At 40.3% G+C, this 22,334-nt stretch overlaps 1 protein-coding gene across 4 annotated transcripts in view; it reads left to right on the forward strand.

Annotated features, from left to right (window-relative positions):
* Positions 1-22,334, forward strand: part of ELMO1 (engulfment and cell motility 1) — a 305,632-nt gene that overhangs the window by 70,571 nt on the left and 212,727 nt on the right. For 3 of the 4 annotated variants that reach the window (XM_032105001.1, XM_032104994.1, XM_032105008.1), the window contains 2 exons: positions 6,910-6,960; positions 16,187-16,356. In XM_032105001.1, coding sequence (XP_031960892.1) covers positions 6,910-6,960; positions 16,187-16,356 — 221 coding nt within the window. The remainder of the gene's footprint in view (positions 1-6,909; positions 6,961-16,186; positions 16,357-22,334) is intronic. The other variant, XM_032105017.1, reaches the window with a different exon arrangement.

The following is a 22,334-nucleotide window of genomic DNA, read 5'->3' on the forward strand; positions in this document are numbered from 1 at the left end:
TCTTGTGGGCTGTAGAATTGCACTGGCTAAGGTACAGCCTGAAACTGCATCACTGGTCTAACTTGGTTTATTTACTACTGTAATCCTTGAATAGAGACAGACAAATAGCATGCAGAAAATGTCCTCTTTTTAGAAACTTCAGACAAACTACTTCTTTTTTTCAGGAAAATGTTATCATCAAATTATAACATGAAAAACCAGAAGACATTTTCCCTTCTTTTCAACAGCTTCCCAGAAAAGAAATTTTATCACAAGATTAATTGCATCAGTATTTCTTCTAAAACATTACAATTCTGTCATGCCAAAGAGTACAATATTGGTAATTACCTGTATAACTTAGCTTACATCTTATTAAGTATTTTGGTGACTAAAAATAAATTAAGAAATTCCCTACCAAGTCAGCCAAATGAAATCTCATCTCATAATCTGTCTCTCAGAGTCTCTAGCAGTAGCAAATGCTGTTCAGGGCACTGATCTGATGATGGCTTTCAGTCTTTATGCTTCCTCAGTGTTCCCATTTGTTGTACTACAGGTGTTGGAGGCTACATCTACACTTAGTCTTTTTAATATCCTGCATAAAGGCCATGCCACTCTTTCATCTCTTGTTGAACCTGCTGATATGGCCTGCATATGACAAACTGACAGCAAGTTTGAAGAGTTTACTGCCTTCTGAATGAAAAGGGTATTCTTTATCTGCTTTAAATTGATCCCCTACTGATTTCAAGTACCCCAAAGTTCTTATACTGCAGGGTTTCATAAAAACAGTTCTGCATTCTGGTTGTCCACTACATTCTTTCTTGTGTCCTTTGTCCCTCCAAACTGAGGAGACCCTGCCTTTGAGGCAACTGCTGAAGCCCATTGGACACTTGCCTTTCTCTGCATTTTCTCAGAAACTACTGTGTCCTTCCTAAGATGTGAAGATCAAAGCTGCCTCAGTGCCCTGTATGTGGGTACGTGAAGTTACTGTGCTGTGGCAAAGTGACACCCTCTGTCTTATTCCCAGTGCCACCTCTGATGACACCCAGTGTTTACGGGATCCTGTAGCACATTGAATCAGTGCTTTAAGGGAGATCTGCCAGCAAGGACTTTGCTTCTCTTTCCTGAGTGGATAACTTAGTCATGAACTCTATAACTCAAGTATTTTGAGTCATTTTTTCCTTATTTACAACTTGCACCAACTCATCCTTGTGGAAATGTAATGGAGTCGTTAACTTAAAGTGTATTTCACAGCTCTAATTTTCTGTCGTTGTGTCCATTTGGGGGAATGTGTAACAAAATAACAGCAGTATGGAAATAGTAATGAATCAATTACTAAAGGTAATAAACACAAGAAGAATTTTAGATTTCTAGGCTGTTATTCTCTAGGGTGGTTAGAGAAGTATGAAGAAAGCTGTTTGGTCAAGGTTAAAGAATAGGCTGAGTGAGCTATAACCATGGGAACCAATGCTTCTAGGTCTTCCTCAAATATGTTAAGAAAACATTCCATTCCAACCAGTTAAACTGAGCTGAATGTTGAGTATAAGAGATCATTAAAATAATAAGACAAATGTGTGGCAAAATAAACTATTTTACCTGATAAATTTTCCAATGTCACTGCAGCAAATCTCTGAATAAATAGCTTCACTATTTTGATAGGGTTTTTTTAAGTGAATTTGTTTACCTTCATCCCTCTGCATGGTTTGGTGGACTCTGCTAATGCTTGAGGCCTGCTTTCTAGATGCAAATCTCTGCAAGTCCCCTGCATGTGTTTTGGGCAAAGTAGTCTATGGCACAGAAAAGCAGTGCTTTGAGACTAAATAGAATCTGGTGGTAGATAGTCATAGAAGCATAGACTTGTTTATGTTGGGAAAGACCTTCTAAGATAATCAAGTCCAACCACTAACCCAGCACTGCCAAGTCCACCAATAAATTGTGTTCCCAAGTGCCACATCTTTTAAATGCTTCCAAGGATAGTGACTCAACCACTTCCCTGGGCAGCCTGTTCCAGTGCTTGGCAAAACTTTCTGTGAAGAATTTTTTCCTACTATCCAATCTAAAACACCCCTGGTGCAACCTGATGCCATTTCCTCTTATCCTATTGATTGTTACTTAAAAGAGACTGACCTCCACCTTTCTGAGCCCTGGGGAACACCAGTGATGACCAGCTGCTAGATGTAACCAGCTGAATGTACCTCCACTCATCATCACCTTTTGGGATTGGCAATCAAGCCAGTTTTTTACCCAGCAAGCAATGCACCTGTCCAAGCCATGAGCAGCCAGTTTCTCCAGGAGAATGCTGTGGGAGACAGTGTCAAAGGCTTTACTAAAGTCCAGGTGAACAACATCCACAGCCTTTCCCTCATCCACTGATCAGGCCACTTTGTCATAGGAGACCAGGTTAGTCAAGCAGGATGTGCCTTTCATAAACTCCTTCTGGTTGGGCCTAATCATCTGGTAGTCCTGTATGTGCCTCATGATGTCACTCAAGGTGATCTGTTCTATGACTTTCCCTGGCACTTCCAGGTGCTGAGGTCAGACTGACAGGCCTGGAGGTGCCCACATCCTCCTTCTAGCCCCTCTTGTAGATGGGCATCACATCTGCTAATCTCCAGTCAGCTGGGACTTCCCCAGTTAGCCAGGACTGTTGATCAGTGCTTGAAAGTGGCTTGGTGAGTACTGCCACCAGCTTCCTCAGTGTCCTTGGGTAATTTCCATCCAGCCCCATAGACAGTGTGTCTAAATGGTGTAGCATTTCCCCTTCGATAATGGGGATTGCAATCCTCTCCTCGTCTCTGTCTTCCAGTGCAGGGGACTGGGTACCCCGAGAACAACTGGTGTTGCCATTAAAGACTGAGGAAAGAAGGAATTAAGTACCTCAGCCTCTTCCTCATCCTTTGTGACTTACGTGTTCCCTCACATCCATATCACAGGATATTCTCTGTTGGAAGGGACCCACAAGTATCATCAAGTCCAGCTCTTAGGTGAATGGCCCATATGGGCATTGAACTCCCAGTGTTGCTGTTCTTAGCTCCTTGTGCTTTCTTACCAAGCTAATCTCATCTGATGGATATTCTCTCTAGCCTTCCTTTTGTTCCTAATATGTTTATGGAAAGATGTTTTATTATGTTTTCCAGCAGTAGCCAGATTAACTTCTAGCTGAGCTTTGGCCCTTCTAATTTTCTCCCTGCATAACCTCACAACACTCCTGTGGCCCTCCTGAGTGTGCTGCCCCTTTTTCCAAAGGTCGTATTATCTCCTCTTTTTCCTGAGTTCCAACCAAAGGTTTGTGCTCAGCCAGGCTGGTCTTTCCCACTGCTTGTCTAGCATTGGCCTGCTGCTGAGCTTTCAAGATTTCCTTCATGCAGGATATGCAGCCTTCCTGGACTCCTTTGCCGCTCAGGACTGCCTCCCAATGGGTTCTGTCAACCAGGCTCCTAAACAGGCACAAATCTCCCCTCCAGAATTCCAGGCTAGTAGTTCTTCCTTACTTCTATGAGAAAGGAAAACTCTCTGACATACAGGGCTACCCCACTGCCTCTCCTTCCTTGCTTCTCCTGCCTTCTGAACCATTTATAGTCATGTAGGTTCACATTGCTTCAGCTGGTGAAGTTAGAAGGCAGAGGGTCCTAAAATCTGAATGCAAGATGGACTTTCCAGGTATCCTCTACTTCCTGCTGTGTTCTGCTCTTTGTGTGTCTTCATGAAAGTATTTAGTCTGATTGAAAGCACATCTTGGAAATATTACCTACTTAATTAGACAGAAATCATCTTGTGATATATCATATCTTGCTAGATAAAATATTTCAGATGGGGCTCATTTGTATCCTTGATATAACTGCTGTCTTTGTCCTAGATAGCATTTATAACAGATCTATTTTCCTGTTACAGAGATTTTAGGGACATTTTGGATGGTACCATTTCACTGGTTCCTTCCCTGCTCAGGATTAAGCTTTTCTAACACAGATCAACACCACGAACCTACCAACCTCATGTACACTTGACAAACGGGTTGGGAATATCTTGGAAGAGGGGTTTTTTTTTATTTTTTTTGTCCTGTTCTTGTCTTTTTTTTTTTATTATTTTTCTACCATAGGTGGGAATGAGTTCTGTCCTGAGTAGGAGTGATGCTTATAAGTATGTCTGCCAAAGCTGGGCTGCTGTAATGATGTTCTGTTATCCTGGAAAAGAAATCCACAGGATGCTATCCCTAATACTAAGCGGATTAACTGTGTGTAAATGTTACAATTAAAATTAACTGGCATGCTGACTACTGCATCACACAGTTAATGTAGGAAAGCCTCTTGGCTTAATTGGACTCTTACATGCTGTTTCCTGGTATGTGATTAAGCCAATATTTAGAATGGATAAGCAAAAGTGATTTTTTTTATTGTGTAACTGCTAACCTTTTTCAAATTTTGGCTAGCTTGCTGTGCTAGAGACTTTATGCTTTGAATGCTTTCAGAGATAAGGTGTGAGCAGTTTTCCTTAAGCCTTATTCTAAACCAGGAGTTGAAGATGAGCTCTCTCTCTCTCTGTTGTGATACAATGATTGAATTTAAAGTATAGGACAGACATACACACCTTGTGCTGAGCTGGACATGATGAAAGGTCCATGGGCTTGTGTGTTGTGGGTTCTGACAAGCATTACACTTTTGAGTCTGAAAGCTTTGGTGTTTTAGATTCATCTTGATGATTAAACAGAAAGACTCCAAAGAAAATGGAGTTCAGTGATGCTTTTATGTACTCTTTGTGTTCCTCTGTGTTTCCTCTGTTCCTCCTCAAGTCTCTGGAGATCACCACATAACCTTCTCATGCTATGCTCAGTACCTCTTGTTTGCAGTGGACTAGGAGTGTTTGCAGAGATACTTATTGTGGCCTAGATGAAGTAACTTGTCACAAACAAACCACAAACTCGTTTGTACTCATTTGTTCATGTTAATTGCAGCAGGAAACATGAGAAACTTTAGGCCTAAAGTTTTGCTGCTTAAAAAAATAAGCCTCTATGTGTGCCCTTATTTATGTTTAGGAACAGTCTACTTCTAAGCTCCAATGTTTTTATAAAGATGTCAGTGAACTTTAAATTCTGAATGTGATTAATGTAGTTCAAGTTGTTTAAATCTTGTTGATTCCCTGGTTTTCATATTGTTGCATGCTGGAATTTGCTGCCTGCCAACCAAAGCTGATGGAACCTTGTGCATGTGTACATGTACCCGCTCTGGCCTAATGCAGCTGAGGTGCAGTAGCTTAGTCTAAGCTGCTGATGGAGGTAGATTTAGCCTATGCTAATTGTCTGTCCCAAAGCAATTACTTTTATTCAGCTCCACAAATCCAGGAGGTGGTAAGAGTTTAAGCAACCACAACTGTTTGTGAAGTGAGTTTGTTTCAGCACTGATTGAGATTCAACCACACAAATGCACTATGGCCACTTCACACAGATTCCTTAGACATGATGAAATGTAGCTGGGTCTGGTGCTGTTTCACTGCAAGTGGAGAAAATCTGGCACTTTGACAGTGCTGTGGGAAGTCACCCACTACTTAGCTGCTCACCCTTCTTTGCCCCTCTTTTGAGTATAGCCTGGCTGGCCTCCCTGAGACTGTTCTGGCAGGAGGAGACAGCTGAGGGCTGAGGAGAGTTGCTACATATGTAGGCAAAGATGCTGTGAGAAAGCTTCTCTCTTGTACCCCCTGTGTTGTCTGGCACTTCAATTATTTCAGTTAGAGTGAAGAAGTCTTTGTGGGTGGAAAGTGATCTTTAAGGATCTTGGAGGTAGCTAGAACCAATCCCACAGACGACTTGGATATCAAGAATGAGACAATGTACTGGAGTTTTATTTTGGGGCTACTTGACCTGGTTTCAGGCAAGATTTATCTGTTTTTTAGCATTTTGGATTTGAGATGTATCATAATGGGAACAAGAAGGATGAAATAAATTTGGGAAAAACTGTCTGAGGAGAAATACACCTTCATATTTTTTCTTGGCTAAACACCAGTCTGCAGAAAGCCTGCAACGTGGTCTTCAGTACAAAATTAGCTCTTCTCTCTCAAACTGTTAGGGATTCCTCCAATTCCTTTGACAGATTAGGGTGTCAGCCCATGAGCAAGCTACTGAACCATGACTGGCATTGTGCTCCACACAGTCAATACCTGTCAGTATGTTCACTGCTGTAGGTACCTATTCTCCTACCCTGTAGTGAACAGGAGGTAGTTGTTGAAAAAGGGGAGGCTCCCCTACACACACCACAGGGGGAGACCGTGCACGTGGGCTTTGACCACAAAGTCGTAAGGATGCTGTAAGTGTACACCACAGCTTACGCCATGGCAATGTGAGCTTAACCAAAAGAAAATGTTTAATGCCCTCTCTTTCTGACAGCCAGGCAAAGAGAAGGACTTATGACATGTTTGAACTTTACACTGCTAACAGCAATGCTTTTTTTACTTGGAGGGAGAACGCAAAGTTGTGGTGGCAGAGCTCAGTGGGTAGGTTCCAGTGGTTTAAGTCAGCATGTTCTTGTTATAGAAAATAAAGAGCCAGTGGGATGAATTCTAAATCCTGCAGATGCTTAATGACAGGTTTCAGCAAACTTACGAACTCCTCAAGTATGTACAATGCCAGAGCCGGACGCCATGGACAGCATATTTCAAAAAAATATTTAGAAGTTGCCAGTGGAAGCTAAATTTTGAAAAACATGAAGTCATTCTTGAAAGAGTTCAGGTTGGTTAAGTGTCTTGTGAATTCAACCGATTTGTTGAAGCTAATGTTGCATGCCTCAGTGAGGAAAATAGATGCTAGCTTACATCTGAAAGAGGGAAGTTTTGCATGCAGACGGGGAAAGCACTGTTGCAGGTTTAGCATGACATTCTGCTCAATGCATGCTTCATCTTCTTATGTGAGCAAGTCTTAAGTAAAACCTTTGGATTTTTCTCTTTCAGAATCGTAATGAAATAAAAAATGGAACCATCCTTCGATTAACAACATCTCCAGTGAGTCACTGTTCTGTTCTTCTCTTCCTTCAAAGTGAAGATTCAATTAGTAAATTGCTGTGAACTAATGTGTGTACTTTCAAGCTTTATCCACAATGTATCCCACAATCCTCCAGGAGCAAAGGTTATGAGTTATGGAGGCAGGGGTAATAACTCTAAGTGACATTTGGTGATACTGTTGGCACAACTGGGTGGGTTTTTTGTGTCTCACTTCCACCAGGAACACCTTTCGCATCCAAACCACCCCTGCTTCCCTGCTGATATTGCAGCCTCACTCAAGTTGCTCTTTTCTGCCTCAGAACTCAAAGCCAGGTGGAAGGTCAGGGATTTGAATCATGGAGAGCTCTGCTGGGTGGCTCAGGTCAGAGCTTTCCTGATCTCTGGGTTTGTGTTGAGCGAGTAGCAACTGTAATGTTGAGATTTTTCTGGGGTTTCTTTGTTGTTGGGGTTTTTTTTCCTCCCACACCATCTCATTGCCAGCTCCTGAAAAGCACGGCAGAGTTGCTGGTTGCCCTGTAATGGCCTGTTTTCCTGCTGAGTTGAGCAGTACTGCTGCCACATGCTGAAAGCCACTATTAGTCCTGGAAGATATATGTCTAAGGCAGCAGCAATCCCATTTCCTCTCTGACAAATGTAGTTAGTGTGCCATTAAAATGGTTTACCTCTTCGTGGTGGTGTTCTAGCTTCTGCAGATTCAAAGCATTCTTATGGCCAAACTCTGCCACCCAGCTTCTCAACAGAACGCACTTCTCAGCAGCCAGCTGGGCAACGACAAGTGGTTTCCATTACTCTTCATCATCTTTTTCAGTGGTCACTATATATGAAGCTTTATAGACATAAAAAAAAAAAAAATAAGCAGCAGTTTAAGACCATGGCTCTGTCAGTGTCTTTGTCACTCCAGAGTCTCTTGGCATATATCACCAAAACAGCCTTGTCCATGGGAAAACTACTTCCTGGTGGAGTCAACCCCATCTGATGGAAATTCCTCAGAAACAGACAGCCCCAGCACCAGCTCCTTCTAACCTTTGGGACTTCTTAAGAACAAATACCCACTCCAGTACTGCCCAGACTTGGGATCTCTTGAAATCAAAACAACATATGTGGTTCATCAAGAACCAACATAGTCCAAATGCACTGCATCATTCTTTCGTGCAACCACAACGTGGAATAACCACATAAGACAACCCATGGAATCCTCCCATCTCAAAATCCACAACCAGTTGCACCATGCAGCCTCACTGAAGAGAGGCTGTGCTGTGACTGATCTGTGGAGATGGATGGCTGGCTGGCTTCATGATCACTTGTGCAATTGGAAATGTGACCTACAAACACAAAAGACAAATCTTGGGTGTGTAACACTTTCTGCTACTCCCAACAGTCAGGAAGGTGAGGCTTTGCATAGGACTATCATCTGCTTGTCCTGTTTCTTTGGGGGTTTGCTTTAGGGTCAGTTAACCAAGACAGGAGTCCTTAGGAATTGAGATATTACCTGTTACCTAACAAATTATGGACCACTCTGGCACTGGCTTGCAGTTATGAGTGACTCAGCTGTCCTGTTTTAAGATAGAAGGCTGGTCTCCTCTCTATTCTCCAGCAGTGATATTTATGCCTGAACTGGTAGTGATATTTATGCCTGAAAAATAAATATGCTTATTTTCACACTTCCCGATGTTTTAAAATTTTTTGTTAACTTTTTCCAGAATCAGAGAGGTATCTTGGAAGGAGGTTTTGAAGGAATGGATTGTTTTTTGTCAGATTAGCAAGTATTTGTATTCTTTAAATAGATATAAAATGAAGTTTTGCATGTCCCCACCCTACAATAGTCTCTTTGCTTTTTAAGGTATTGTCGAAGTGGTCATCATAGCAGTACCTGAAATAGATAGATTTCAGGCCTCCAAGCTGTGGTTCTTAAACTGCTGACCCACACAATGCTTGTAGTTTACCCTGAAAAGCTAACAGGCAATCTGTTTTCATATTCCCTCTGAAATTCTGTATGAAAGCAACAGTAGTTGGAAGAGATAATGTGAAGAACAGGCTGCATGATACACTTCTACAAAATGGGAAGGATGCTTTTCCTAGCTGTTAGTGCTGGGTGAGAAATGTTTTTCTCATCATGTGAAAACATTAAGATTCTGAATTCCCCCCACCCCCTCTGTTTTTTCTGTCCTACAACAGGATAAAGCTGAAACTATCTTTCCTCTTCCCCCAAAAAACCAAAATCATACTCAAAAAAAAAAAAAAAAAAAAAAAGCTTTATGAAAAGGTGGAGGAATTAGGAAAGGAGAGAAAGATTGAGAGAAATGAAGAGAAGCCACATATGGATTATGCCGTTTCTGGAATGTGTCCCTGTAGTTTCAGAGGCCTGAGCTGCCTACTTCCTGGCTGTTGTGGGAGGAAAAAAAAAAACCTGTCCTGAACTTCACAGGCTTTTTGAGGAAACCTTTTTCCTTGAAGAATTGAGAGGAGTTGTGTTGACCAGTTCTGAAGGCTGCATGAACTTAAAATGCTTTTTTAGTCCTTAATTTTTATGCAGCTTATTACCTTGACAGCCAGTAGTCTGGCTGCACTCTTTACATTTGCATGGCCTGAGTCAGAGAAAATTAGGTGAGAAGGATGAAATGCAATCTTTTTGAGTTTTGTTGTCATTAGCCTCCAATTATTTATTGCTCATGCACCCAGAGTAGGTACTGTTAAAGATTAAAAAGAGAGAGAAAAGAAAGGTAGTGTTATCTAGAAATAGTAAACCAGCATTTTTGGGTTGACTTTTTTTAAATGAGGATTTGAAATCTAACTCCATGAACATAAATGCTAAATACTTTCTGTTTTCTAATCTCGAATTTAGATTATTTTGTGTGCCTACACAGGACCTTTATCTGAAAACCATTGTTAATACTGCAAGGGTAGAACTGCAGTTATGGTGTGCTGCTAAATCCATTATAAATGCTTGCCTTGAGAGATTTACAATGTGCCTATTTTAAATTTCTTTGAGTTAAAAGTTTGCAAACGCCAGTCGTTAGGCCTGGTGGGAATGTGAACTGCTTCTTTGTTTCCGTAGGCCTGTTTGCTAAGTTTGTGAGATTCTCTGAAAGACTGTTTTTTTCTAAACAATGCTATTTTTTTTCCTCTATAAACCGCTCACCACACAGACACTGTTTCCTAGGTAACTTGAGTGCAGATTGAATTTCTCTCATATTATCTTTGTTCCTATATCATCTTTCTTATTTATTTTAACCTCTCCTATCATCTTTCTTACCATAATTCTTTGGGCTATTGTGTGTTTTTGCAGTTTTCTGTGACCTGTTTTCCCCCTTTGTCCATTTGCATTTCTGAAGGGACCCATGAAAAGTTTCTTATGCAACATTTCTTTGTATTTGAACATATGTGACAGTTGAAATGCTGTATTGCTATTGTCTCTTTTGTGATAACCATATTCCAGTGCATGGTGGGTAGGTGTATAAATGAGCTGTAATTTCTCCCAAGTGTAAGGCTGATCTGAAAGGACTTTTGTGTCCTGCAATGCAGCAAGCGAAGTCCAACCTTTTAGCGTGTGCAACTGCAGGATTCCTTCAATCAGATCCTGCAAATCCTCCTTCAAATGATTAATCATTTTAAAAAGGTGCTAAAATACTGGGAAAATTAAATTGAAGGAACTGGCATTGTTTTTTAAATTTAATGGTTTTCAAACATAACTAATTATTTGAGCACTTACTGTTTATTAAAAGTGGCTTCTTGGGCACTAACAAAAAGAGCCTTGCTCATGAGCTATATACCTTAAACCCTGAGGTAAAGGGGTTTTTCTGATGTGATATTTATGGGGGCTGATCATTTGCTTTTGTCACATGTTTATTTTTTTAATCCCCAGTTGAGTACTCAAACCTGTAAGTTTGTAGGCAGATGTATTAGAATTTGTAGCATGAGTGATCATGTAAATAAAGGTTTTTAATACAAGTCATCATAATATTTTCTCTGAATGCTTCTACAGATATGAGGAACATATTTTTTTTATTTACATGTGATCTAAACAGACAAGAAAGTGTAAAGAGTTTTTTTAACCTATTTCTGCTTATACATCTGAATCCTCTAAGCAAAAGTTTGAGGATCTAGCTTATAATATTTAATCTACAATTGCTTGAACATATATTTGAAGTTCTGTAAATGCATAACTTTTTGCAGTTCTAGCCTGTGATTGTGATTATGTTTATCATGCAATGGAGAATTAGTTGCTAATTGATACCAGAAGCACTGACCATGGGGGTCAATTAGCCACTTCTACATTTATCTGCTCATAGTAGATTTGAGAAGTGGAGTTGGGGTTTGTCTTCTTCTAGATAAAGGTTTAATCTGATATGTTCAGGTTTCGAAAGGCCTATTTTGAATAGTAAGTGAAAGAGATTGTTTGAAATGCAGCTAGAAGAAAAAAAGGCATATAAAGCATCGAGAAGTGGCTACTGATTGCATAAACTTATTTTATTATTATATTATTATTAAACTTACTTATTATGTAATACATGTGGCTATGCATCTGTAATGCTTTTGTCATTGGTTGAGTGAAAGACTCTAGAGGTAACCATTTCCCTCTTACTGCCTCCTTAATTGCCTGTATTCATTCTGTAGGACTTCTCCATGTATCACATCTGTACAGGGCTTTAGATGTAGAAACTGTGCTTCAGTGTTCATGTAAAAAATGTTAACCATTAATGTACTAATTAAAATAGAATCTCATTGCTTATCTGGCATCAGATGCTAGTCAGCCTTGGTGGGTCTGCTGAATCTGTATGTTTATGATGATGTCATGTATCCACTCCCTCATTGCTCTCTGGCATATATGCAGTTATAGGTGAAATAAAAATCCAGGAAAAGACAGCAGTTTAAGCCACCATGGTGTTTCAACATTGAATGATTGAAATTAAACCACAGAAATGCACCTGTTTGGTAGTTACTGAGGGTCTGTATGCCCTTTTTCTAGTTGTATGTTGACTAATGTGACTAAATCTACAAGGAAGATCACAATACTCTTACTTTATTTGCTTTTTGCAAAGGATAAAGAAGACAACTGATTACATACAGCAATTTAAATCAATGGTCCAACTTTCTTCCATAGCACATTCAAGTTTGATAGCGGATATTTTCATTTGTATCTATGCCCTCCCTCTTGTCCTTACTCCCTGTATTTTGTATTCTGTACAGAAGCCCTGCATATGCCTGGTTAATAAGTTGCTTTCAAATTTTGAACAACATAGTGGCAAAGAAATGATAATTTGATCAGCAGAATCCCTTGTTAGGACGATCTTGGGATTCTTAACCTCCAAATGGCTATTTGAGTCTCTAAGAAAGTCACATCCTGGATTTAGGTTGTTAGTTTTCTCTTTAAGCTGACAATCTCATCAAGCTGCTCCTTTTAAGCACTGCTACTCCCTAAGGGTGACCTTTCTGGATGTCCTTGGAGCAAGTCATTTAAGACTAGACATGCGGCTTATGCCACTTGAGAGCCTTTTGAAATGCTGGGACTTCAACAGCACATGTTTTACAAGCTTCCCATCTTCCTTCCTTCCTTCCTTCCTTCCTTCCTTCCTTCCTTCCTTCCTTCCGAGGAGAGCAGTTAATTCTGCCTTTCATTTACTTGGGCAGCCATATTTCTGTTAATTCCTTCTAATGACTCTCAGTTGCAAAGGTTTATATATTTATATTTATTCTTACCTGAATGATATTTCAGTAGGAATGCAGACATGGCAGCCAGCTCTGCTATTGCTTTAATGAGCTGTGCTCTCTGTCCATCCACTGATGGCTTGTAAATCATTAAAATAGCTCCCTGGTAAGTACTCAGAGCATATTTCATCTGGGTTTCATTTTTTAATGTGCTCATAAGTGAGCTGTACATTGCATAAGCATGTATGAGTGCTATGGCAACAAGAATTAGAAGGCTTGTGAGAACTGCATTGTGTTAACCAAGGCAATATTTTCACCCATCAGGCACTTGGGGATGACAACAGACAATATGACTTCTGTCCATGTTTCCAGTGAGACATGTGCCAGCACTCTTGCTGAGACAAATATATGTTTACCTCTTTAATCAAGATCTCTTCTCTCATTTGTCTGTTCCTCTTCTGAGAGTAGAAGGAGCAAGGTTTATTTGATCCAGTGCAAAACTTGTTTCATGTAAAAAAACTGCAACTGTGTATAAACTTTGCTGATGGAACATTGGCATAGTCAGGTAAAGCCGATGATGTTAGTAAGCAGTCTTTTATGTGCTTAAAACATGGCTGAACCACTTTTGTAGCATGGATTTTTGTGCTCTGTAGAGGGTTCCAAGCTGTCTCTGATCTAAGATAATATTTTGGTTTTAGTCTGGTGACTTTCAAAGCTCTCACTGACTGTAGAGGAAAGAGGATTAACATATCTCAGTTGATAGGCTGGTCCTGCTCATGCTGCTGTTGTGCAGTGTAGGTGAGCTGCTAATGTATGTCCCTGTCCTGGTGTTCTCGGGTTTGGTGAGAGGGAGGGTTAGCTCTTTCCATGCTTGGTATGGATACATGTGTAATGGAAGTCTGGCTGACAGCAGCAGCTCACCACCCCCAGGTGTTTCTGCTGGGGGCGGGACTCTGTCCTCAAGAGGAAAGGTGAACCTGACCATAAATAATCTGTTGTCAATATGTATGAAGACAAAGCATTGTTTACACAGCACAGTGTGTTGTGAAGGGGTTTGGAGGAGGATGTTCTCCTGGCTCTACTCACATACTTTTCTTGCTTGTTATTGTGCTACACAGGCAATTACAGTCCCCACCTGTTTGGCCTCAGCTCTGCTGCCCAAGGTTTCCCCACTCAGGCTTATTGGTTGAGCAGCTCAGGAGAGCTGCTCAGTCACCCTGAACTAGTTGTTTTGTTCACCTTTCCCATTTGTTTCATTTACACTTAATCCGGGAGCTTTTAGAGGACTGGATTCCCATGGAAAGTTGAAAGAACTTCCAGTTCAGTAGAACTTCTTTCACTAGGCAGACAGTGGGAGTGGTAACTTTCAAGAACTATGGCAGGCAGGCCATGTGCACAGATTTAATAGGCTTAAGGTTAACTTTGAGTAATCATTTCCAAAGTTAGGGGAATGCAGCTGCCATGGCAGTATTGAAGTTTTCCAGAGTGTTTCTTTTCTGAGCTGGGCAGGAATTCATACATTGCATGTATTCAGAGAAACAGTAATATTTTGAGAATGCTTTGCATCTCTGAGTCTTTCTGGGATGTTCAAAGTGGGGAGTCCAGAGTCAGAAATGGCTCCATGAAGGAGGTAGTTTGGTGAGGTAGGAGCTGGCTGTTGAACTTCTGGTTCAGGTAATAATAGTGGTGAATTTTTGTAGCTGATTATAGAAGAGTACTTTAGCAAAGCTTTCTTCACCCCTCTGATGAAGGGAAAGGGCTGGGGGAAGTGTTCTGTGGTTATCCTGGAAGCAGAAAGTAAGAGGTATCTATTTTTACCTCTTCCATGGGCTTCAGCAAATGATTTACCTTATCACCTGCTTAAGCTTCAGAGAATATTCTTTCAGTTTCCATTTGGATAGACCTTGCCATTCCAGAGAGACTGTATAAGCCATTGTTTCCCCATTACAACTCAAATCCATTAATAGAGTAGGTAACTTAGTGGCAGAAAGACCTTTTGGATTTTGGATTCTGCCTTTTTATAAGTAATGTAACTGCTATGGCTGCATCACCCTGTACTTATGGCATAAAAAAGCTCAGGACTAAAGATTTTTCATTTCTTTTCAATTCTGTCTTAACTGAAGATGTTAACCACAGTTGGACTAACTAGAAGGCATTTCTCCCCCATACATGCTCCTTACCACGTGTGTTCTGGCCAAATACTGACTGGAGACTATGCATTCATTCTTCTTTCTAAAAACAAGAAGTAATAAACCTTGCTGATATTGGAGGACATTGGGACACTTAATTTATTCATGTTTTTGAAGCAATCAAAGTGATGTAGCTAGGCAGCTGTATCTGTAACAACACAGTGCTGGTTATTTTCTGGGCTCCTTGTTTAAATGTTCGCTTGCACTAAAAGTGACTGCTTTCTCAGAATCTTGATCTTCAGAGATGACCATCTCTGTGAAGAGTACATTCATTACTTGAACAGAAAAGGAATTGTCTGCCAGCACAGCCTTTTCTTCTCTATGTCTTCTCCAGCTGAGAAAGAATAAGCATCATCTCAGAGAAAATAACTCAGCAGAATTTACATTTGTTTTCCTAATGACACATAGCCTCTCATTCACCTTTCCTTGGGTGCAGGTAAGAAATGAATTTTAGGAAACAGAATTTTGCAAATATCTCTATATGTAAGGAGGAGGATTATTTTTCTAAAAAAAGTATCAGCTAGCTATTAACTGAAGCTTTTGGGTATTCTGTTCAGGTAAGTGAAAGCATCAAATTGAAAACGTGAGATGTATTTTAAAGTATTTGTATGGCTGAAGAGAGAAGCAATTTAATATGCATTATTTAAGTATTTCTTTAGCTTTTTATCATCAGTGTCTATTTTGAATTTCACTATCTCATCCTCTATTTGAAACATTAATGGGCAGAATAGTATAACACAAGGATATTGAACATGCAAAAAGATGTATGACAGATAATATCATAGTATTATGTGGGAAGTAATTATTCCTACACTCCTTGTTAGGAGGGTATGTGAGTGTTTGCACTGACTGTGAACAAAAGAAGAGGGGGAGGAAGGAGCAGAAGATCTGAAGTTGGTCTCTATTGATGGAACATGGTTAGGGCAGTATGTGGTCTTTGTTGCTGAAGGTGATGAGAAGTGTGTAACCTGAGTAAGAGTTGACAGGAAAAAAAGTGCCACTATTATTTTACTGAGATTGTCTGATGCAGTTTGTTTTATTTTCAGTTCTGCTTTTATTGATGTGATGCATAAGCTGTTCAAGCCAAAGGCTGTCTGTTGTAATGCTTACGTTTTTCCTGAGACAATAGGACATCTATCCATTGCTCAGCTAATGATTCTGCAAGAGTCCAGATAATTATAGGTAGTAATGGAGTAATATATGAGTAATATACTTTTACAAAAGTAATTTGTATTTGAGCTACTTAATCTTTTCTGAGCTTAGAAGTGTTAAATATCATTAATATTAAACATGGCCATTATTCTGGCTTACACTGACATTTTATTCATGGTTTTCGTTTTAATGAAAGCTGTTTTGTTGGTTTTGTTTTGTCTGTTTTGTTTCTCTCTTAGGCTCAAAATGCACAACAGCTCCATGAGAGGATCCAGTCTTCTAGTATGGATGCAAAGTTAGAAGCACTGAAGGACTTAGCCAACTACTCACGGGATGTTACGTTTGCCCAAGAATTTATAAACCTGGATGGCATTTCCCTCCTAACGCAAATGGTTGAAAGTGGCACAGAGTAAGTATTTTGTTTAAACTCTGGTGTTCCTTCTGTGTGGGGTGATTTCATGCTCTCTTTCTGAGTTGAGAAATTAAATATCTCAAGTGTTCTGAGCTGCTAGGATAGTGTATTAATTATCAATGAGATACTGATTTTTTAATTTTCCCTAACAATGGGCTGGTCAGGACTGGGGATGAGCAAAGTAGGAAGTCACAAGTACCCCCTGTGCCATAAAGTTTTGGTAGACTGGGGTCCTAGTTTCTTCTCTATTCATTGGAATTTCAATAAGCCAGTGCTGGTATATTTGAAGTCTGATATTTAAGTGATGTCACCTAAAAACTATGTTTTAAATTTCACATTACTGAGAACATGTGGGGTAAAACCCACATGTAAAAAAATGCTTTACTTTATTTCCATTTTTTATTGTTTTGACTCCAAATAGGATTTTTTTCTAATACCAGTGGGCTTTTTTGTCATGAAATTGAAAGCTGACCTCTAAAAATACACCTACTCTTTACCAGAACACCTTAACAAATTTCACCCTTGGTGAAATTCAGGACCATAGTCCTGAGAAAGTGTCCATTGGCTTAATGAGGAGGGTGCAGCAGAAAAGTGTCAACTGGATTGTTGCACTATTAAATTATGCTCTAACAGTAAGCATTTGATTTCAAGTAAGAGATTTGCGGTCAGTGTCAACCGCTACTACAGAGGAAGAAAGCAATACCCACACCATCTCCTGAGAGAAAGAAAACTGAAATCAGTTCAAATCCCCTCAAAATGTCCTCGAGTTCCCGTGGATTCAAGGAAGTAAATAGTGTTAGGAGATAAAGCGGAAGTAGTAAGTGGTCTTTGAAATGGAACACAAATGGTCTCTGAGGGTCTTGTACAAGATACACTGTGGATTTTCCACAGAAAAATTAACTACTTTCTAGAATCCAGTAGTCCATAGACTGGGCAGTGTAGAAGAAAGCTCTCCCTGATCCCTGCCCATTATGTGGTTAATGGTTTATGGGACTCTGGAGCCTTATTGACTAACTACAACTATATACTAGATTTCCAAATGCTCGTGGTTTCATATTCAGCGTGTTGGGGTTATAGTCTTTATTTTTTGCAATGGTGTGGTCTGTCGTACACATGACATGTTATGCCACTTTAAAAAAAAAATGCTTCTAGGTACCAAATTTGGGAACTTGTCTTATAGTCATGTGATATTTGTTGTTTATGGACCAAATTAAGTTTAAGAGCAAAGACAAATTTAAATTGATGCAAACACATGTATGCAGTGGCTGCACTAATGAAAAGTATTCTGAATGGATGGGCTCACATATGCCTGTGAAGGTCGGAACACAGGAAAATTAGCAGTCGCTGCCCTTGTGGTCTATTTTGTCATGGCATTATTTAGGTTAAATGGTTTAACTTGCTCCACTGCAGAAGGTATTTAAACTAAAGCATTTTATTTTCTATTGAAACAGATAGGGAACATTCACATTTTTTATCATATTTTCTTCTAGCTGCACTAAGACTAAAGCAAGTGCCCTCCTCAGCCTTCAGATGTGTTTGTACTGCTGTTTTGTAGCTGTGGGATGAGCCAAGCTGTAGCAGACTGGTCTGGATTAAAAATAACTATTTGGGAGGGAAACTACTAAAGGCAACACTACTGTTGAAAGAACTGCCTAGCAAATTATACCCTGTAATAAGTCCTGACCGAAGGTATAAGTTTTCAAACCACACAGCAGGCTTGTAAACTGGACATATGAGCAGAGTTTACTACTTTTTTTATTTAATTTTATTTTATTTTGTAAGTGGCCTGCATTTTGAGGGATTTAAATTTTTTCTTTTTTGCTGATGTAATGTGTCATCAAATATGCATTGATAGATCTACCTGTCTAATGTATTTATCAGTGTTTCTGTCTGTGGGGAGAAACACTCTCGAGTTTGGGCACTGGACAAAGTCTCAGACTGTAAGAGTTTCCAGCAGCTTCACGTGCTGATGAGCTCTTAGTACTCACTGCAGTCTTTCATGTTCAGCAGCCTAGACATTCTGCAGCTCCTGAGGGTGTCAGCAGGTCAGGTTTTTCCAGGTCTGGTTTTGCAAAGAGAGTTGTAAAGCAAGGACATCTGTGCTACGTTGTACGTTCCCTTCCACTTTTATACTGTGCATCACTGGCCGATGAGTGCATATTTAACAGAATTTGGGATTTAATGAAAGGAGCAAACATACACAGGCACAGCAGCCTAAGCCTGCCATGGTGCTGCTGCTTTCCTTTCTCATCTCACTTCAAGGTACTGAATCTGTCCCCTGACATCAGGGTCTGTCACTCACTGCTGTGTCAGCACACTAAGCCAACAGACTACTTCCTCAAAAGAAAGAAAAGAAACTTTTTTTTTTTCATTTAGTGTCCTAGGCTGTCAAAGAAAGGCAGCTGGATTAAGTCAGTTTTCCTCTTCTGTTCTCTGTTCCTGCTTTTGCTTGGACTCTCTGCACTACTCTTAGTAAGAGGTCCCACACAAGCTGCTCACTGAACAGATAAATCAAATTGAAGGCCTCTTCACCATTGCTCCCAGCCTGGGCTCAGTGCCCTCAGCAAGGTGGTCTTGTGCGCTGTGCAGCTGACTGGGTCGCCAAAATGCTTCAGAACAAAATGCTCCTCTCTTTCCATTGCCCTGCACCTGTACCTGCCCATGGTCATTTCAGTGTGCGTAGGTGAACCTACACTTACAATTATAGTAGCATTATAAAGGGCAGGGGGCAGGTATTAGAGGAGGAATGAGGAGCCAGAAATTTCTGGGTGAGGCAGAAACTTCTTTCATAGCCCAGTTTTAGAAGACAATGTGTTTTATAAGGATGCATTTAAGGTGTATCTTCACTATGGAGTTATCTTAGCCACCTTGGGGCTACTCCTGTGGAGCCAGCCTTGTTTGAATGGGGCTGTGAGTCACCCATACAGCTGAGACAAACCTAATGTCTTGGTGCTGCTGAGATGGTCCAGCTCCCTGTCCTCTCCTCCCATTTCTTGTGTATTAACCCCTATTCTTCAGTCCAGTCCTGCTTTTTTCCAGGAGCTGGTTCCAGGAGGTGGTTCCAGTGTCTGAGTGCTTCACAAAGCCAATCCAGTCTGTTAACTTGCAAAGTTAACTATTGCAAAGTACATGATTCTGTTAGAAAACTAACTCTCTAAAATTCATTTTCTGCTCAGTTATGGACTTGAAGAAACAAGAGAGGAAGTGTCATGAGTGGATACAGAAAAGGCAGCAAACCATTACATTGGCTTAGGTGTGTCACTGAGCCACAACCTGAGAGCAGTCATGCTGTGAAACAGTGCAAGGGTGATGGCTCTCCCAGCTCTTGTATTGCACCCTGGGGACTGGCACCAAGATTCTGGGAGAGCGGGAATGGGACATACCCTATGGGGTGGCTGCTGGGGTTCTGCAGGGATCTGCTCTGTGTGCTGTGCCAGCTGCCCATGGGTTAATGCAGCTGGGAACAGCCCTACATCTGTAAGTCCAGGCTGAGTGGCGCCTCTGTTCACAGTGTGCTGCAGCTGCGCTAGAAATCGATGAATTTTGTTAATTCAAGCTTTATTCTCTATTTTCCCCAAAGGGCCAGGCACTGCTCATTAGAAGCACCATCGTGCTCTGTGCAAAGTTGCTCTGAAGTTTTCTTTGCATATGGATTTCATGTTAGAGGCAGGTCTTATGTTATAATTTGAGTGTGTAATTAAGTTTTACTGGGTAGCCTCTGGAAAACAAGACTCCATCTTTTAATATAACTTTCACTGAGGAAATTACCTATGTTTTATTTACAGTTGGCTTTGTTTATTGCACTACTTAGTCATTATTTCAGTGAAGCTGATGACTATTAAACTACAGCGACCGGAGTAAGAGAATGTAAATCCCTGGATTTCTAGTTACTTGTTTCCTTTTGCAGGTGATGAAAAGAAGTAGTAATATAAAAGTTGACAAGAAATAACAGTGGTTTCTAGTTAGTTTTCCATATGTTATATTCCTGAATATTGAAGAAAATTAGAACGTTTTAGAGAATAGAGAACTGTGGGCAAGCACAAAGCCACAGGGGGTGGTGGTAGGCAGATTGTAGGGTGCATGGGGCCCTAGTGAAGCTGAGAGTGCATCTTGTCAATATAAATATATTTATATCAGCAGAGATGCAATGTCTCAGAAATTGTCCACATGTATCTTGATCTTGTTGATTGAGATGGCTTATCTTGTTTTTCCTTCAGGCTCATTCTTGCTTCCACAGCATTGCTACGAGTCTTATTAACTCAAAAAGGAAAAAAAAAAAAGATAGTTTTATGTTCCTTTTGGTTTGGGTGACCTATAAATTATAGAAAAGACTGCACGAAAAGTTAGGTCATGAAGAAGTAAGTGCCAATTCCATTCTATAATTATCCATGATGTCCAATCATTTCTCAGACAGTGCATTTGTATCATCAAAGTGTGGGGTGGGTGTGTGCAGGCAGCTATTTTTCTTTTCTGAGACTTTTCGGAAAATGATTTCCATAGTACTCCTAATGCTAAACCTTTTTTTCAGAAGCCAGTCCATGCTTAGTTAAGAGGAGCTGACTGTGCAGTCCATCTGCTTGGATGTACAGACAGTCTAAAGGGGAAGTGTGAGGGTGTGCTGCTTCCTCTCCCCCATCAGGGTGCAACGCCCTAAAATGAGCAGCAAGTGAGCAATGCTGCTGAGTCCTAGATATCATAATGACTGATAAAAAATATGTCAGGAACCAAGATGGAAGAAAGAATCATGTCTCCTTGCTACCCAGTCTGTGATAACAGGGTGCTCTTATTCGGAGTAGTATTCCATAGTGGAGCCTAGAACTTGTGTTTCAGAAAATCATGTATGTACAGAAAGTCTTTCTGATGTAGCAGAAGACTGCTAAAGTTGTGGGGTTTTTTTCGTGGTATGTCGGAAGAGTTCTGTGACTGGGACAGACTCTAAGCCTTCCTTAGAAGAAAAAAAATTCCTCATAATGCCTTACAAAGCAAGAAAAGGAAAATGTAATTCACAAGCTGTAAATATTGAAAGACCAAAGAGTTGATAAAAGGAATCTATAGTTATTTTTGTTATTTCTAGTAATAATAATAAGGATGATATCATGACTAGGAGGAAAAGGAGGAAGGCCTATGCAGAATTTTCAGCATTTTTTTAATTGGCATTATCCTGTTCTCTCTGACTTGCCATTTGGCTGAAATAACACACAGTTTCTGCCAAAAGAAAAAACAGAGACCTCGCTAAGCCTAGCTGTCTTGACAGTAACCAGAACAGAATTGTTTCTGCTGCTGTTGAGTATATTGTTCTCCAGACATCTGCTTCATCGATGAGGCTGTGCTGAGCAGCTTTATTGTGGTACAGCCATGGCACAGGAACATGCTAGTTGATGCTGCTAAGACAAGTTTGCAGATAGCCTGGTTTTAATTATAAGGGAGTTGTAATTGCTTAGTGTGCAGATTGGAGAAAAACCTGTTGCTTTTAATTGTGATAGTTGTTAAATTTTGCCATCTTCCTATTGGAAATAATAAATATGCAGCTAGAGCAAGTTAATGTAAGCTTCTAAATAAATGTATATTTGTATGGGTTTTGTGTCTTGACTAAGAGGACGTTTCATTGAGTACATGCAGTTGCAGAGTTGGCTGCTGTACAGCTGGAAGTCTCTGAGAGATCAACTGTGCATGCTTTAAGGACAAATTGCATTGTTCAGTGAAATTCTAGCTCTTGGCTTGTCTTACAGAGATAATACTGTATACCAGCCCAGTGGAAAACTGAAGACAGATTGGTTTGGAGTTATTCCGACTTTAGCACACTTTTTGGGACAGTTGCTCAAATACCTGCTGGTGGTTTTTTCCATCCCAGTCTGATGAGTATTTCAGCAGTGCTGTCAAAACATTTAAGCTGCCCTTGCTCACAGTAACTTGTTCCTGTCCTGCTTCATCTGGAGAGTTATACCAGTACTGTTTCTACCAAGCTGGACTGGAAA

Source organism: Corvus moneduloides, chromosome 1 (assembly GCF_009650955.1).
Source record: "Corvus moneduloides isolate bCorMon1 chromosome 1, bCorMon1.pri, whole genome shotgun sequence".
Classification (NCBI taxonomy): Eukaryota; Metazoa; Chordata; class Aves; order Passeriformes; family Corvidae; genus Corvus; species Corvus moneduloides.